Source organism: Pelodiscus sinensis, chromosome 1 (assembly GCF_049634645.1).
Source record: "Pelodiscus sinensis isolate JC-2024 chromosome 1, ASM4963464v1, whole genome shotgun sequence".
Classification (NCBI taxonomy): Eukaryota; Metazoa; Chordata; order Testudines; family Trionychidae; genus Pelodiscus; species Pelodiscus sinensis.
The window spans coordinates 24287087-24306605 of NC_134711.1; the positions used below are offsets into that span (position 1 = coordinate 24287087).

General features: G+C 42.9%; 1 protein-coding gene across 6 annotated transcripts in view; it reads right to left on the reverse strand.

The window, feature by feature from the left end:
• The window catches only part of ORC5 (origin recognition complex subunit 5), a 167023-nt gene that overhangs the window by 104902 nt on the left and 42602 nt on the right, over positions 1-19519 (reverse strand). For all 6 annotated transcript variants that reach the window (XM_006137544.4, XM_075926920.1, XM_075926907.1 and 3 more), the window contains 4 exons: positions 16219-16267; positions 15311-15401; positions 6948-7000; positions 4505-4617 (listed from right to left, as the gene is read on the reverse strand). In XM_006137544.4, the coding sequence (XP_006137606.2) occupies positions 4505-4617; positions 6948-7000; positions 15311-15401; positions 16219-16267 (306 nt within the window). The remainder of the gene's footprint in view (positions 1-4504; positions 4618-6947; positions 7001-15310; positions 15402-16218; positions 16268-19519) is intronic.

The window sequence follows — 19519 nt, forward strand, 5'->3', positions numbered from 1 at the left end:
AGATGTAAAATCAGCAGTGGAAAACATTTAAAGAGAGTATGTTCAAACAGTATCAAAAGCAGCTGAGTTCAAGGTATGATGGCCTTAAGTTACATGATCATATACTTCTTCTCAAAACTCAACACAACATGTATTTCCAGTTTTATAAATTGCAATTTATAAGTGTATATACAATGAATTAGGGGGAAAAGGTCTTTGATGGAGCAATCTTATTTTGGTTCTACAGTGAGCATGAAATACTTGTTTGGCATTTCTAAACTGAAGTGCTTAGCCACATTAAGAGATCTGTAATTTCAATAGTGCCTTCTGATTCATTACCCTACTGATTTAGTGTCCTTTAGAAAATTTTTAAGTTTTCTCTGAGTACGTCTACACTGCAACATTATTTCAAAATAACTAGCACTATTCTGTAATACTTAGTCCACGTCTACACAGCAGGCAGTTATTTCGAAATAGTGTCAAAATACTGTCAAGCTGGAGGACTTCTTACTCCGACTCCTGTAACTCTCGTTATACAAGGAATAAGGGAAGTTGGAGGAAGAGTACTCTATTTCTAAATAAGTGCTGTGTAGACACTCCCCAATTCAAAATAAGATATGCAATTGACGGAGCTCAATCTGCATAGTTTATTTTGAGGTAAGCCCTGCAGCGTACACATACCTTAAGTGACTAGACTGAATAAAATGTTTAACTCAATGAGTTACTATGGGGCAGGTTGTATATCACCAGAACAAACTCGTTATTTTTACCATGTGTTTTTGAAAACAGGCAGGGAAAGAAATTGTTGGAGGGGTAAGGGAATAATGATGGAGTATTAAGGTAAAAATGATTGGAGTTTTTAAAATTACCTAGATTGTGGGTGGTGAGTTGCATGAATTATACTGCTGTACTTCAGTAGATACATATAAAAATATCATTTGTACTGTATTTTTAAGTTATGTCAAGGACGATTACAGTACATAAATATGCATTATTTTTAGCATTAAGTATAAAACACACACACACACACACACACACACACAAACACACACACACACCTTAAAGTATCAGAGGAGTAGCCACGTTAGTCTGAATCTGCAAAAGTGATGAGGAGTCCTGTGGCACCTTATAGTCTAACAGATTTATTGGAGCATAAGCTTTCTTGGGCAGAGACTCACTTCGCCAGATGCATCTGACTAAGTAGATCTTTGCCCACGAAAGCCTATGCTCCAATAAATCTGTTAGTCTATAAGGTGCCACAGGACTCCTTGTCGCTTTCACACTTCTTAAAGTACAGTAAAACTCCATTAGTCGGGCATCCAATGCTCCGGGACTCCTGATGGTCCGGCACCATCAGGAACCCGGAAGTGCTGGGGCAGCCAGACAGGTTTCCCCCATTCAGCTGCTGCTGAAACTGACCAGCAGCTGAATCGGGGAAGCTGGGAGCAGAGCAGCTGGGGTGCTGCCAGGTTGGTCCCGCAGCGCCAAAGGACGGCGCTGCGGGACCAACCCGGCAGGACCCCAGCTGCTCTGCCCCTGGGGTCCCCAAGAGCAGCTGGGGTGCTGCCGGGTTGGTCCCGCAGCCCCTAGGGGCAGCGCTACGAGACCAACCTGGCAGCACCCCAGCTGCTTTGCCCCAGGCATCGGGATTCAACCACTGCTGAAACTGACCAGCAGCGTCAGTTTCACCAGCAGGCTGAATCTGGACCCCTGGGGCAGAGCAGTTGGGGTGCTGCGGGGTTGGTCTCGTAGCGCCGCCCCTCGGCGCTGCGGGACCAACCCGGCAGTACCCCAGCTGCTCCGCCCCAGGGATCCCCAAGTCAGCCGCTGCTGAAACAGATCAGCGGCTGATTCCAGGAAGCCCCGGGATATAACAGTATAGGCGATTAACCAAGCAAAAGCTTATAGGTTAATGATACGGATTACACACATTTCCCTCCCCCCACCCTTGCCAGTAATTTTTTTGGCAGGCTGGACAGCAGCCCGTCTCAGTTCTGGCTCACACCAGGTCCAGAACCTACTCCTGCTGTGGCTCTGCATTTAAACTGTATTAGGAGCCAGGCAGGCAGGCAGCCTAGCTCAACTCATACTCATGCCAGGTCCAGGAGCTCAGACCCACCTTAGAAGGGGGCTGCTGCCACCCTGTTCTGCTGCCTCTTTATCAGAGGCAGCAGCACTAGACAACAGGCAGCTGATCCAGAAGGGGACCTGTTTTTCAAACTGGCTTCTGCCTGACACTCTGTTACAGCGGCTGCTGCCCCCGCCCACTAAAGAATAGTTGATTAACGGATAAGAATTCATGAGGTTACTCGACTATTCAATTAACCGATATTTAACATCCCTAGTATATACCAGCTCAATAATTTGAAAGATCATCAATACTTCAGGGAAGGGGATAGTATCACCTTATAAATGTCATGCAAAACGGTTCATTTTTTTATAACAGTTCATTTTTCATATTACACATAGCAATGCAAGTTGGCTGATATGCTACAGTCCTGGCAAGCTACATACAGGCTAGTACAGCAAACCAGGAAGACATAGCAGCAGCCCCATCAGAGGAGAGGGCTGGGCATTCTGCTCCTTTTTCCATTGGGAGGGGCAGTAGGAAAAGGCAGCTCACCTGTACATACTTCAGCCTGCTCCTCCCAATCTTCCTTCTGCTGCTGCTGCTGCCTGTAGTATGAGGTAGGACTGAGATGCAGCTTTTTCGAAGGGCAGGGAGCAGGGCTAGGAGTTCTGCTCCTTTACATGCTAGGAAGGGCAGCAGCACACAGGGAAAGGAGCAGAATTCTGGCATCTCCTTCAGCAGCTGTACCGCCCCCTTGACCTGAAGGGCTCTCCTAGGATTTGCAGGAGGAAAAGGAACAGAAGCTCCAACCCTGCTTGTGCCCTTCCATGAAGCAGCATCTCCACTATCTGCATATTACAGTAGCAGCAGAAGATAGAACTGGGGGCAAGAGGGTGGGGCTGGGGGCAGGAGAGATGCCAGTAGGTCTTTTCCCTCTGCACTGCTGCTTCTCCCAGAGGAGAAAGGAGCAGAATTCCCTGCCCTGCCTCCAGCCCTTCTGTGAAGTAGTGTTAGGGCTGAGAGCTTTATTCTTTTTATATTTGCATTTTAGGTTTGGCAATATAGCAATATATACATACATTTAATATTGTATTGAATTAAGTCCTTTTAGTTAAGTATATATCTCCTATATCTCCTTGTTTTAAAGTGTAGTGCATAAAGAGACAGAGTTCTGGGTACTGTGACTATGTTAATAAGATTAGAAATATCGAAGGCCCGGGCCTTTGATGTGAATTGTTTTGATTTTGCTTTTACTTAATATAAAACAGTACTGTTTACCTTTGAAGAATTCTGTGTGAGAGACTGTTTGTATGAATGAGATACGGTGTGAAGGTCATCGTTAGAGCCAGATGGTCAAGAGAGAAGGGGGAGAATGTGGGGTGAAGAAAAAATTTAAGAGACAGACTATAAAGAGCAGAAAAACTATCAGTGCGTACCCACGGTCAAGAATGGATCAGACTGGCAGACTGACGAACCTTGAAGTGGAGTGGGCACCCCCAAATGACAGGATGAGCCTTGGAGAGATGTTTGGGAACGACTGACATCAACAAGATAATATTCCGGTCAGAAGCTGACAGAGCGGGATCCATGAATTTTAACAGAGAAGAAGGATTATATAAAGCAGGGTGTTTTGCTATGGAACTTTGGGTTCATCTGCCACACTATCTGGAGAGGAGTATCGGATCCATCGACGGACCAACAAGGCCCTGTTCCCCCCTGTGCTCAATCTAGCTGGCCACTAGATTGACACAGACTCTGGACTGGTAACTATATCATCATCTGGCAGAACTGTGTATGCATGATGTTTTGTGTGCGTGTGTGTGTTTGAAAAGCATATGCAACTGTTGTATTTTCAATAAATGCAGTGTACTGCCTTTTCCCCCATAAAAGATCTTGTGTGCTTTGTTTAAGCATAACATTTTTGGTGGAGAATGCTAAAGGGGATCAGTATGCTGTAATTATTGACAATATTACTAAAAAGGTGTGCACACCCCAGTCAGGAGATACCGGCTAATAAGAAAGAACTAATTATGATCACTATTGTATGCATTGTTTTGCATTATTGGTATATAGTAGCGCCTCCTCCTTTCTTCACTTTTTTCCTGCTACAGTTTCTGGGAGAAATGTCCAACCCAGCAAAAGGGCAGAGGACACCACACCACCTGGTAACATGGGGTGGACCGTGGGGAGAGTGTTGGAGCTCAGGTTAGGGTGCTGAAGAGTCAAATGGAGGGTCACGTGGCTGCCTTAGATGGTGTGCCCCCCCATACTGCTAAGAAATTGATTTTACTTGCACCGTGGATTAAACATCAGTAATGACATGACAATTCATAGTGCTGTTCAAATAAAAAAAAAAGATAGAAAAGAGAGCTGAAAATGAATGATCAAAAAGGGAGTTCTGAGCTGAGTATGCATGACTCCATCATACAATAGTAAGAAAAAATACACAGTTACCTTAAGAAAGAACCTCTTATCTGTCCTGGCAGGATTGTAGGAGGCAAGGTAAGCAGCTATCAGAAGGAATTTGGAGTAATAAGGAAGTTCTACATGAGCATGTGCAGAAAGTCCTATAAAACAAGCACAGTTTATGAGTCACTGAAGGAGCATTTTAACATACAAAGCTTAAAATTAGACCAGCCAGTCTTGTTCTGGTTCTCAAGGGCAAACATGCTGCAGCATTTGTCTTCTCTGCCCACTCCACACATCAATACCCAAGCCATGGCTGGTGTTTCTCAGCTGCAGCTCAGTATCTGGACATTTTGATTTTTTAAATTTTATTACTGAAGGTAAAGGTTTCCAAAGCACTTTCAGCCCGATTTGTTCATCTACTCTGCAATATATGCATTTTGCAAGTTGAAAGTTTTTACCTTCATCTACTTTACATACAAAGAATATTCTACAATGCATCTTTCTGCCTTCCTTTTACACTTCCATTTCTACACTTTTCTCATTCCCACTTCCCCCTAGTCACTGTATTTTATTATTATTTACTTGAAATGTGTATGACCAGCAAGCTCAAGCTACCTTATCTTCATTGGCTGTGGAGGTCAGTTTCCTTTTAAAGGGTCTATTTTGTCTTTTCATCTAGATTGCTCCTCACCCTCTGCAACTCACTTGTCTTTTGTGCTTTGTACAGCATCAAGCATACACCTGTCAGTGCTCAAACAAACAATGCAGGCTTCACCCATAATACTCTTAACAAATAAGGATCAAAACATTGGAACATGTTTAAAAGTCAGTGTAAAATGCACAGTTCACAATATAATTGTGTAGCACTTGAGAAGGGCTATTTAGAAATTTCCTTTCAGGTAGTCATGAAAGCACTACATTTTTTTCAGCTTCTACTAACAGTCAAGTAACTGTTTTATTTGTACAGCATTTTAATACAAAAATTCAATTCCAGATAAAAAAACTCCTGCTTGTAGACAATTTAGTTCAGCCGTGGCCCAACCTGCGGCTCATGCCCATCAAAAGTGCGGCTCGTGAAGCCACTCCTGCCCCCTGCTGAATTCCCCCCTCCCCGATTCCCTGTGCTTACCGAGTCGGAGCTGTGGGGTTTTAAAAATAGTGGCCATCTTAAAGGGGCAGCCTCCTTTAAAAAAATTTGTTTTGTTTTTGCTCCAAAATTCTGTTCTGGGGAGGCTTTTTTTTTTTTTTTTTTTGCTCTTGACAATTCTGGTGCAACTCTTCACATTTTTTCTACCACTGTTTTGGGTCTCTTTGTTAACTGGGTTGGTCACATTTAGTTGAATACCAAAATGCCTGTATTCCTACGCCATCTTTCTGACCTGCTTAGCATTATGTATTGTATAATTATTTGCTTGATTACATCCAGAACAGTTAATTACAAATTAATTTGTCTTTAAGAACAACACTAATATCAGAAATGCTATTTACTACTAAAACCATTTCCCATCAGATATGAGCTTAAAGAATTCTGAAAGTAACTTTGGATCTCTCTCTTTTTTGGGGCTAACCAAGAATATGTGGGAACAACAGGAAGTTTAGGAACAACAGGAATAACTTAATTATGATTCTAATTCCCTCAAGTAGACACACTGCAGAAGTAACTTTTTTTAAAAAGTAAACATCTGAATCACTCTGATCACTACACCACATTATCTATAGTCTACTACCACTGCTTTGATAGATACATGTAATAGGTTCTGACTTCAAATCAGAAGAGACTTACCAGGGAAGAGACTCAGAGAAAAAGTTAGTCCTAAAATTAAGAATCTGGAAATAGCCTACTGCTGAAAGGCAGAACTTCTTAAAGGAGATGTCTTAGCGATCTCCTAGCCAGTGTTTGCCAGAATCTGGGAATGGATCATTTGATGACTACCTGTTCTGTTCATTCTCTCTGAAGCACCTGACATTGCTGGCTGTTGGAAAACAGGATACTTGACTAGATCAATGGAACTTTGGTCTGCACCAATATGGCCATTCTTAAATTAATCATCCCTAATGAGTAACTGAAAACTGAAGACAAGATTAAAACTTGACTCTCAATTCTGCATAAGTGGTGATGGCACAGAGCTGCACTAGTCCAGAGGCAACGATAGAAAATAATTGTGACTGTCATGTTTCACATACTTCTATGACCTACAATTTGCTCAGGGTTCCTGTTAATTCCCCTTCACATCCAGCCTGCTCTGCTGGTCATGCACATAGTGAGTGCCGAGTAATGGATCAGCCTACGCCACGCCATTCTGAACATAGCGAGCAGTGGTTTATTTTCCCCTCATGCCCAGACTCAATATCCAGGCATGTTTTGCACCTAGAAAGGCGGTACAATCTAGGATTCAGTAAAGTCATTCCATTCAACTGTTTGTTAGAGATCAGCAATCACACCACTAAATAACTTCTACCATTTAGAATTATTGCATCTATTTGATACCTTTCAAGTGTCCAGGTTCTCCATCGTCTTGCTGTATTTTTTCCCACTGTGAGCTAAAAGAAAATAAAAATGTTTAAAGAAAAGGTACCTGTCATACCCAAATGAAAAAGATGATGCAACTTATCTTGTAAAAAGTCCGAGAGGGGTAACTTTAAAAACAATAAGTAGTCATGTGCCATCTTAGGCTACGTCTACACTACGGGTTTTGCCAGAAGAGGCAATCATCTTGTACAAAAAGCGGGTTTTGCGCTAAAAGGGATCGGAAGAGATTATGCAAACAAAGTGTGAGAAAATGCTAATCCATGATTGATTTGCATTGCCTCTTCTGGCAAAACCCGTAGTGTAGACATAGCCTTAGAGACTAACAAATATACAGGATCATGACCTTGCATGGGTGAAACCCACTTCATCAGATGAGCGGGAGTGGAAATAACAGAATCCAAAGTACATATAGCAGCAAAAGCAGTTACTTCTCAATTGTAGGACCTGTGTTAATGAAGTTATGTAGGCTGGCTGTGTCCCCTTCATAGCTTTTGATGTGAAAATGCAAAAGTCAGAGGCAGGGAAAATTGGCTCTGTAGTACATTAACCAGTTAATATCTTTATTTAAGACCAGTTTGACAGTGTAAAATTTCTAAATGAATTCCAGTTCAAGTCTCTCTCTGTAATTGGGTGGCAAAATTTCTACAAAAGTAGCTGTTTGTAGAAAAACAGCTACTTTGAAATCCACTATTGAATGTCCAGGTAGGCTAAAATGTTCCTTTATAGGTTTGTGTATGTTACTATTCCTGAGGTCTGATTTGTGTCCATTTATCTTTTGTCACAGATACTGTCTGGCTTGGCCAATATACATGGCAGAGAAGCAATGCTGGCATTGATGGCATACATCACATGGCCTGGGCAAAATACAGCCTGCGGGCCACATTCGGCCTGCTAAGCCACCAGGTCTGGCCCACAGACTCACCCCACCTGTACAATGTTCAGAAATGTGGCTGTGGGGCACTTTCACTTAAAAAACTGAGCTAGGAGGGGAGGGGGAAAGCTTTAGCAGCTGCTCCCACCCCCAACATAATCCCACTGGCCAGAAAATGCCCAATATGAGCTACCTATTTCAATAACAGGCAACCACAAAGCACAAGAGGCTTGTAGTTATTTACAGAGCACATGGCTGCAGCCTGTGCAGGGATGAGGCAGGCAGAGAGGCTGATTCAGGAATGGGCTGCTGGTTGGTAAGTCTCCTGGCCAGACCCTGCCTCTGGCACCCCAACTCCTCCCTTCCCCAACCCTCTGCCCCCACTCCACATACCTAAATCCTCTGCGCCCCACCTGCACCCAAACTGCCTCCCAGATCCAGCACCCCAATCCTCTGCCCCAGATCACAGTTCACTACTGCCCTAGGTCTCAACCCAAACCCCTGCACCCCCTCCTGTATCCCAATTTCCTGCCCTAGGTCACAATCCAACCCCCTGGTCCAGTGTCTCAGGTCACAACTGCCTCCTTCAACCAAATTCCCTCCCTTACCCCAAGCTCCCTTCTGCACCTAACCTCCACCTCGGACCCCACACCTCCTCCATTAATATCACAGAAGAGTGCAGCCCTCAACCACTCAAGAGTTAAAAATATTGGAGTGGCCCCTTGTCAAAAATAATTGCCCACCCCTGCATTAAAGGATGTGCAGCTATAGGAGTCCCTGATGGTGTGGCTTATGTGGTTAAGTCCTGAGATGGTGTCACTTGTATAGATATGTGGACAGAGTTGGCAATGGAATTTCTTGCAGGGGTAGGTCCCTAAACAAGTGTATTTGAGGTGTGGTGTGTGGCTTCTGTTAAGTATTTGCTTCAGGCTAGGGGGTTGACTGTAGGCATGGATTGGTCTGTCTTCCCAAAGCCTGGGAGAGTGAGGGATTTTTTTCCAGGACTGGTTGTAGATTGTCAAAGATACCCTGGAGGGGTTTCAGTTGGGGGCTGTAGGTGATGACCAGTCGTGTTCTGTTATTTTCCTTGTTGGCCTGTCTTGAAGTTATTGACTTGTGGGTGCTTGTCTGGCTCTGTCAATCTGTTTCCTCACTTACCCAGGTGGATATTTTAAGAATACTTGACAAAGATCTCATAGGTATATGTTTCTGTCTGTGGGAATAGAGCTAATCCAGTTGTATTTTAGGGTTTGTCTGTAGATAACTGATCATGTGATGTGTTCTGGATAGAAGCTAGAGGCATGTAGGTAAGAATAACCATTAGTAACTTTCCAATATTGAATGGTGTTTATGTGATCAACATTTATTTGTGCTGTAGTGTCAAGGAAATGGATCTCTTGTGTGGACTGGTCCAGGCTGACATCAATAGGAGGTGGAAATTTTTGAAATCCCTGTGGAATTCTTCAAGGGTCTACTTCCCGGGAGTCCATATGAGGAAGATGTCATCAACATAGAGTAAGTAGAAGAGGGTGCTAGGAGGATGGGAACCAAGGAAATGTTCTAGGTCAGCCATAAAATGTTGGTATATTGTAGGGCCATGTGAGTACCCATCAGAGGGTGGAACAGCTTCCACATGAGAATAAAAGACTGGGACTTTTTCAAATTGGTAAAAAGGCAACTTAAAGGGAATATGATGAATCGGAGATGCAAACGAGAGTGTGACTTACCTAAAAGTTGGAGCTGCACCTGAGAGAGGGGGCTTTGGGCATCAGCCAATGAAATGCAGATAAGGAATTTCAAACTGAGAGGGTTTTTTCCCCCCTTTGTTTTGGAGCCAAGTGCAGTTTTCCCCACAGAGCAGGAGAGACTGACTCTCCCAGGAACAGACTCAAATTCACTGAAATGTGTAAGTAAGGAAAAGTTTAGATAGTCCATAAGGTCTTTTTATTTTCCTTGTTTAGAAATCATGTCTGAGCTGGTTAACTGTTTTTCTCCTTTGTAACTAAGGATTATAGCCCAGGATTCTCCCTGAGTATTTCAATTCATGTCTTTTAACATCCAGTCACTTACTATGATTGCAACAGTAGCCCTGTTTTAATAGAAGAAATGTTTTCTTTTTGTTTTGGTTGACCATATTGGTTGATTTGTGTGTCCTTAAATGTACGAGACTAAGTGAAACCTGGGAGAAGCAGAGCCCCGTTGTTCTCTGCACATTATCTGTTTGTTTCCTCAACTCCAACCAAAACGGAGGTTGGGGCTAGGGGAGAGCTTTGTCTTAGTGAAGTGATTTATTCCCTGGAAAAAGGGGGTTAATATTTTTAGATACACTTTGTGGTGGCAGCAATCAGTTTTCTTTCTTTTTGTGTCTCAGGGAAACTGAGACAAGTTTGCCTCTGGGTGTTCGAGAGACAGGCTCTTACAGAGTTTATTCTGCTAGCCGGCCCCAATATCTATACTCGAAGTGCCAGGTTGGGGTACTGAACCATGATAAGGTCTATAAAATCATGAATGGTCTGAAGAAAGTATATAAGGAAATGTATTTACCTCATCATATAACACAAGAACTAGGTGTCACACAATTAAATTAACATGCAGCAGGTTTGTTTTTAACAAAAGGAAATATTACTTCATGTAACATGCAGTCAACATGTGGAACTTGATGCCAGGCAATATGCTGAAGGCCAAAAGCATAAATGAGTTAAAAAAAAGAATTAGGTAAGTTCTTGGAGGATATGTCTACCCTTGGCTATTAGCCAAGATGATCACAAACACAACACTATGTTCTGGGTTTCCTAAGTCTCTAATGGCCTGTAGCCTGGGCAAAAATGGATGGATCAGTTGATAACTGCCCTGTTCTGTTCACATTCCCGCTGAACCATCTGGCATTGACCACTGTCAGAAGATAGGATACTGGGCTAGATGGATTGATTTGACCTAATAAGTCATTTCTTGTGCTTTTCATGACTCTGAAACTGAGGGGAAAGTGATGAGTAGTAGAGCATGCATAGGAACAAAACATCTCTAAGATCTTCAGTTACTGTGAAGATAAGTAACCTCTCCTCCTCCAAGTTACTGTTCCTATGGGTGTCCCATGTTAGGAGATTCCTAAGGAATGCCCCAACTGAGGAGGTGGAATCAGCAGAAAGCAAAGAAGAGCTTCACCAAAGGCAACTTCTAGACCTGGTGCACAGGCAAGAGCACAGTGTAGAAAACACCTACTGAAGATCAGGTGATAGCTTTGTTAATGTTCTAGATGAGTATGTTTTTCAATAAGGCCATGGAGAGAGACTGAGCCCTGAGGCACGGGCAATCTCCTTAGATGGAGGATGCACCTTCAAGGCTTTGTAACAGATGAGGATGCATCCTGAAGTCTGTTTTCACAATTTTTGTCCTTTTGTTCTTTATTCTATGGAAATAAAAAAACAGTCTAGGAAAAAACAAGGGGCTTAATTGTGCTCAAATACAATTTGACTATCCAGCATATGGAGCTTCCTTCTTTTCCCAAACAATGGATGAATGTCCTGATTAATGTGGAATTCTGATACAACTTTAGGCAGAAAATAGCAGTGGGGACATAACATCACCTCATTGCCATAGAACAGAGTGTAAGGTGGTTGGCCTTAAGGGCTCAGTTCCCCTATGCTTTTCACTTAGGAGATGGCTATGAGGTACTAAAGAATAAATGAAGGGAATAACTCTCTGTAGGTTCAAATGAGGGAAGGGGGTTTCCTCAAAGTGCTGAGGACTAAGTTGAGGTTCATATGTAGCGGGTTCTTCATAAAAGTTAAAATAGAGCCTTAATGCATCTTGCAATGGTCAGAGGAGCAAAGCCTGAAAACCTCTTAATGGAGGAGTGAAGGACTGCAATGGCAGTCAGATGAACCTGAGCTGAGCTCAGTGGTGGTGACTGCCATTTTTAAATTGAATAGAATATGCATGAGGAGAGACCCAAAACGAAGTATAGACTGATGGGTACACTAGGCTTGAAAACATTTCCATTTCTGCAGGGAGCTTGTCCTTATTGCAGGCCACTATTGAGCTATATCATTTGGTTTTCTGAAGAACAGTCGTGTTGTATGCTAGAGAGCCACCTAGGAGCCAGGCACTGAGGTGGGTCACAGTGCCTGAGTGCTAGGTAAGAAGATGTCCTGCCAGAAGAGGTTGAAGAGATGATCACAAGGACAAGCAAATCAAATCTGGAAATCATACTTGCCTTGGCTACGATGGCACTATGATGAGGGTCATTACTTTTTCTAGTTTTAAAGATGCTAATGAGAGCCATTTCTGGTGCCCCCTGACCCCCACCAAATGACTTGGTGATCAACTTAAAGACTTGTTAACACCCTTGTTTGTCCTGTAAATCTAAGCAGTTGTGATCACACCATGAAGTACTGAGATTTCATGATGACCCAGGTAGTTTCCATGGAAGGGGCTGAGGGAGGGATATGGAACAAAAGGTTCCTGCCATGGGTTTTTAAGTAATGGGAAGCTATCAGCTCTTTGACTTCAGCTGGCATGATATCAGAGGGCTGGAGACACAGGGTCAGGGTCTCCAACCTGAAGATTACGCCTAAGAACAAGAACAGCTCATTAGGGTTAGAATCTGCTTGCAATACATTTCTTAGCGAATTAGAATGCATTTTCTTTTCATTTTAACTTTGAAACTTACTTTAATCTGTTTTCAGTTGCAACTACTTAAATCTTACTGTTGGTACTTAATAAAAAACACTTTTGTTACTACCAGGCCCAATGTAAATAATTGTTACAATCAGTGGACAATCAGTGTGCATCTTTTTCATTGATAAAGAGGGCGAACATCTTCATGAGCTTTCCTTCTGTAAAACTTTTGCATGGAGAATGACTGCTTTATTTGGAGTTTTGATCTCTCTTGGGGGTTGGTTTCCTGGATGCTGTGCCCTAAAACTGCATCCTCCCAGAGCTGAAGTAGTTCAGTGTCTGTATTGCTCTTCAGGGGGGTGCTTATCGCAGCTCTGTGCCTTGACTAGGGGAGACCAGAGGATTTGGCCCAGCAGGACAGGGTGATGGGGAGCCCCAGAGTGCAAGGCAGGTATTAGTGCCATGATCAACACACTGGAGAACAATCCCAAAGGATCGCACCCCATCACAACATTGCAGACCTGCTGCCTAGCATTACTCTGAGTGGCCTGGATGTTGAGTAGGAAGTGATGGCAAGTAAAATAGATTGCACTGAAAATTCTAAAATGTTGATATAGACAGACATCCCCATTGATCTGTGAAGTCCTGGAAATGGGTGCTCCAGGGAGGCATTTACACAGACTACCTTGCGGGATGATGGACATGAAAATGGAACTCCCAAGCAGACCTTTTGAGGCTGTTATTGACCCTCTGAGATATGATAACAATTTGTGCATAGTCGAAACTAAGCCAGACCTGAAGACAAAATGAGTGCAGTCCTGCCAGGGATGTTATGGATATACAAGCTGCTGTGTTGCCAGGAGTTGACGGCAAGTGTGACAGACTGCTGGCTAAGCCAGAGTTCTGTCACTACAGCCTGGCTGAAAAGGCCAATTATAGCCAGCTGAGCAAGCCCATACCTTAAGGGCTAAATGGAAGCAGCTGTGGACCTCATTAGCCAGAGGGCAATATAAGGCAGCCAGAAGGGAAGTGGAGAAGGAGGAGCAATAGAGTGGCTGTGTGCACTCCCCAGGCAGAAGGAGAGGTAGCGGAGTTGGCTGCTGGAAAACCAAAAATCTGTAAATAGTAGGTGATGGGAAATACACAGACAATAAAAGGCACAAGTGATTACAGAAGAAAGGGTCTTCTGGTGATTTGTGGACAAGGAAGGTATCCCAGGGTGAGGGGCCTGAGTAAGGACCTTGCCACACAAGCCTTCACAATGGCTTGCAGGTCTGATGTATTGCAGAAATAAAGCTGGACATTATAGTGAATCTTTCCAAGGGCAAGTATGCTTTGGCTGTAAAGGTGTCTGCAATGGCAGAGGCCCAATAGAGTAGATAAAGAAAGGGTCTTGATGGTTATTGACTGCACTCCAAAAAAGAGGAGGTTACTCACTTTGCACAGTAACTGACACTATTCAAGATGAGTGTCTCTGTGGTTACTCCACAGTAGGTGTCAGAGCACTCCTGCACCACTGATCAGTCTCTTCAGAGCAGTGTCCTCAGGGCCGTGCAGGCTTGGTGCCCGGATTGCACACCCTCAGTATCCTGGTATCGCGCATGCACAATTCCGAAGTAGAGAGGAGAAGGGAAGGGTGGCGGAGCACCCACAGAGATGCTCATCTTGAAGAATGTCAGTTACTGCACAGGCTGAGTAATCTCCTATTCTTTGAGACATCTCTCTGTGGGTGCTCCACAGTAAGCAACAGTAGAGCTGTACGTAGTAAGATGGTAAGGACTTCGGGTCTGGTAGAAAGACCATGGACAGGACAGCCTGAGCCACTCTGCGGTCAGATAGTGGATCCTATGCTAGTGCATAATGTTTGGCGAAAGTCTGGTCTGAGTCCCATGTGGCAGCCAGACAAATGTCTGATCGGGACCTTGCTTTAAAAGGCTAGGAAAGCAGCTACAGCCCTGGTGGAGTACACTCGAATGGCCGTAGGAGAATTAGAGTTGGTAGAGTTGTAACAGACAGATACAATCTGAGACCTAGTGGGAGATCCAGTGTGATGCGATGGCTGGACCTTTGTTACGGTCCACTATAGAACTAAGTTTCATCTGGTGTATGTACAGTGAGTACTTTGCATATGTCCAGTGTGTACACTGTTGATTCAAATGAGTTGGCATGAGGCTTGGGGGAAAAAAATAAGATGATGTATTGTTTGGTTCAAATGGAAGATTTATCTTAAACAAAAATTTTGGGCAGGTGTGTAAGGTCACTCTGTCTTTGAAGAAAGTTGTATACAGAGGATCTGCCATGAGCACAGAAATTTCTCCCACTGATCTAGCCTATGTGATGGTGACAAGGAACACTGTTTTCATTGATAGGTGTAAGAGAAGATGTAGCCATCGGTTTGAAGGGTGGACGTGTGAGAGTGTTTAAGAGTTGGTTGAAGATTCCAAGGTTCAGGTGGTGGACTGACATCTGGATAAAGTGCTTGGAGGCCTTCAAGAAATCTCTTAGTGATTGGACGTGCCAAAGTTGGTGTATCATCTATCTTTAGATGAAATGTAGTTATAGTTTTTTATGCCTTTTGCCTTAAAAACTGCTTCACACACTAACTTAAAGTTTCACATGGTCTCATGAAAACACACTGTGAACGCTCATTTGTATTTTCCTATCTGAGACATACTAGTAGAAATAACTGTAGTATTTTATAACAGCAAGAAACCGATGTTAAAAGAAAAAGCTAAAGTCCATCTGGAAAGAAGAAATACTACTCACCACATATTTGACATTTTAAGAAAGGCTTTTGAGAAACTGATAGCTAAAAATAAAAAAGGACAGTTACCTAGATATTTCCCGGAGATAAACAGTCTGCATTGCTTTCTTCAAATGAGATTCAATATTTTTCCATAGTCGACGTGTGTCACGTTCACTTGCTACATTAAAAAAACCATATAGTGTAAACTCTGAAAAGGCATTTGATCTATACGATAATGGAATTTAACTTTGAATATTTTTAAGTCAGATTTATAAAATAAACAATGAGACATCCTGACATTCAGAAATATTTTCATTACTATGACATAGAATTATCTTCTATTGATGTGAACACACATTGCAAGACAAGGATGTTGCATTGTGGTTACTCCATCACTATTTAACAGACTGTTTTCATTCTCCACTTCTAGAATTCGGAAGGTAGTTTCCCCCTTCACTGTTGAGATATGGAGAGAAGTTGTATAGGAGGGAGCAGCTGTTAAAAGTACTTGGCAGTATTTTCCTCCACATCTCCATAAAATAGTGACTAAAGGTTGGTTGTCTGCTTCTGCTAAACTCCAAAAGTTGCCTTTTGAGCACTGAACAGTAAAAGTGACACTGCTGTGATTGGCAAAGTACATCAAAGCTAAACATTCTAGAAGAGTGGCACGGGTTGAGCCCCTCCATTCTCAATGCTGACTACTACTCTGGCCTGGTCTACATCTAAAATGTAGGCTGACCTCTCTACATCACTCCATGGTGTACAAAATTCACATTCAGAGAGACATAGTTAAGCTAACCAAAATTCTGACACAAACACTACTAGGCTTGGTTAAAGAATTCTTCTGTCAACCTAACTAGCACCTCTAGGAGGTGGATTTACTGCAAAGATGGGAAAACCTCTTCCACTGCTGAAATAAGCATCTTACACTGCAGCAGTATAGCTGCAGTGCTTGTAACGGAGACACAGCCTAACAGAAAAGCAAAAGTAGTTACCTTCTCCTCTGACCACTGGTTCACAGTATTTAGTAAAATTTAGTGCAGCCTGCAGGGGAAAAAAACAAAAAAACCAACAATATACTAAGATATTGTATTAAACATGGTCATTCTATACTATACAGCATCTAGCACACCTCTGGGTGAGGTAAAGTGAATAAAAATTGCTTCAACTATTAATTATGATGTTTTGCTTCCAAGTTTTTCCACTCTGATTCATGTTATACTATTTTACAGTGCAACATCCAGTGATAAACATCAAGACGACAATCACAACAATAGCAAATAAAAACCTGCACAAAATCCTTTCACTATGTATACTGATAAATAATTTTCAATGTAGCAATTGTATCTTTTTAAATCAGTAAATATGTTCAATAATAGATCACATATATTTACATACAAACACAGATAAGAAATAATAAAACCCACATTTTTGGTGACCCTTCCTTCACTTTTAAATAAACTATTTTTGCTTAAGATAAAAATTATTTGCTGTACTCTACCAAGGTAGCTTTTTTCCAGGTTGGATAAATCTATGAAGCTGGATATTTATTAATTGTGATGGGATGGACTCCCCCACATTAGCTCTGCTAGAGCTTAAATAAATCAGGTAGGCCTAACCAGCTAATTAGGCTACAAGCCGGGGAGATTTAGGCTGCAGGCAGCTAATTTAGAACAGGTTTACCTGTCAGGAACAGGCAAGATCTGTAAAAAGCCTGATAGCTGGCTGTAGAGAAGGGGGATGCTGCTGGGAAAGGTTGCAGTCATTCCATGAATGCAGGCAAGTGGGCAGGTTCAGCCAGGCAGAGTGTGTGTGTGCATAAGCCTGTTAGAATGTAAGAACAACCCAGAAAGACAGTAAGAAAATGTAAAACAGGACTACACCAGACTAACACAGTTCCATTTCTATCAGTAAGAAAATGTGACTGCTTGGTAAAGGTCCCTAGTCTGGATCTCAGCGTACAGTGAGAGTCTGGGTTCCCCTACCAGCCACTGGGAAGTGGCAAGGGCACAGGAGGCATCCAGTCAGATAGCAGGTCTGGAAAGACTATGAATTCCCCCAAAAGGTGATGAGGATAGTGACCTGGCTGGAGGACCAAATTACACAGAGGAAGGACCCAGGAGTGGGTGAGGCAGCAGAGGGAAACAAGACAGGAGAAACCACCACCAGAAGGAGAGTGCAAGCTGACAGAACTAATCCCCAGAATGGCCAGCAGGAGGTGCTATGTTTGGTGGAGGATCCTGGACATTAATACTTGGAATTTTATAACAGAACACCCTTCCCAATTAATTCCTTTGCTCACATGTCCTTAGACAGCTCTATACAGCACTTATGGTCAATGTTCCCTCTAATCTTTTTCATCCATGTGCTGATTTTTTCCATACATGTACAGAATAAACGTCTTTTATATGCACTAAGGCACCTGTGAATGTGCACCACCAATAGAAACACAAAACCTAGCTCTGCTAATCAGCTGGGAGGCATCCGAATTTCTCCTGAGTGGTCACACAAGCACACAGCTTACAAGGAACACTGCTTATGGTAATATCTAGACATGCATATACTGATTTCAATGTGGCTTCAAAATCATATTTATAGTAAAAGGCAACATTCATTAATTTTAAAAAATCTACTATTTGAAGAGTAGTTCAGAAACTTATGAAACAGTTATACTAGTATCAGAAGGGTAGCCGTGTTAGTCTGAATCTGCATAAACAACGAGAAGTCCTGTGGCACCTTATAGACTAACAGATTTATTGGAGCATAAGCTTGCGTGGGCAAAGACCCACTTCACCAGATGCACGTAGTAGGAATTCCAAAGGCAGGTAGAAATATACAGGCACATGAAAAGAAAGGAGTACCAATCAAGAGGAAGGCCAGAGATAACAAGGTCAATTCAGTCAAGGAGGATGTGGCCCACTTCTAGCAGCTGATGGAGTTATGAACACCAAGAAAAGAGAAATTGCTTTTGTAGTTGGCTAGCCATTCACAGTCTTTGTTCAATACTAAATTGATAGTGTCAAATTTGCAAATGAATTGTAGCTCTACAGTTTCTCTTTGGAGTCTGTTTTTAAAGACTTTTTGCTGCAAGATGGCTACTTTTAAATCTGCTGTGTGTCCAGGGAGACTGAAGTGTTCTCCTACATTCCTGATATCTTATTTGTCTGTTTATTCTTTTACGTAGGGACTGTCTGGTGGCCAATGTATATGGCACAGGGGCACTGCTGGCACATGATGGCATATACTACATTGGTAGATGTGCAGGTGAATGAGCCCATGATGGTATGTCTGATGTGGATAGGTCCTGTGATGGTGTCAATGGTATAAATATGTGGGCAGAGTGGGCACCGGGGTTTGTTGCAGGGGTTGGTTCCTGAGTTATAGTTACTATAGTGTGGTGTACAGTTGCTAGTGAGAATTTGCTTCAGGTTGGTGGGCTGTCTGTAGGCGAGGACTGGCCTGCCTTCCAAGGTCTATGAGATCATTGTCCAGGATGGTTTGTAGATCACTGATGATGTGTTAGAGAGGTTTTAGCTTAGGACTGTAGGTGATGGCCAGTGGTGTTGTTATTTTCTTTGTTGGGCCTGTCTTATAGCAGGAGTCTTCTGAGTACACGTCTGGCTCTGTCAATCTGACTCCTCACTTCTTCGGGAGGTTACTGTAGTTTTAAAAATGATTGGTGAAGATCATGTAGGCGTTTGTCTGTCTGAGGAGTTGGAGCAAATGAGGTTGTACCTTAGTGCTTGGCTGTAGACAACGGATTGTGTGGTGTGTCCAGGATGGAAGCTGGAGGCATGTAGGTAAGCATAGCAGTCAGTAGGTTTCTGGTATAGGGTGGTGTTTATGTGACCATCACTTATTCGCACTGTAGTGTCCAGGAAGTGGATCTCTTGTGTAGAATGGACCAGGCTGAGGTTGATGGTGGAGTAGAAACTGTTGAAATCATGGTGGAATTCTTCCAGTGCCTCCTTCCCATGGGTCCAGATGAAGAAGATGTCATCAATGTAGCATAAATAGAAAAGGGGCGCCAGTGGACGAGAGCTAAAGTAGCATTGTTCCAGGTGAGCCATAAAAATGTTGGCATATTGTGGGGCCACGTGGGTGCCCATAGCACTGCCACTGGTTTCAAGATGACACTGGTTTGACATGCACCTGACAAAGTGGGTCTTTGCCCATGAAAACTTATGCTCCAATAAATCTGGGTATGTCTGCACTACCCTCCTAGTTCCAACTAGCGGGGTAATGTAGGCATACCGCACTTGCAAATGAAGCCCGGGATTTGAATTTCCCGGGCTT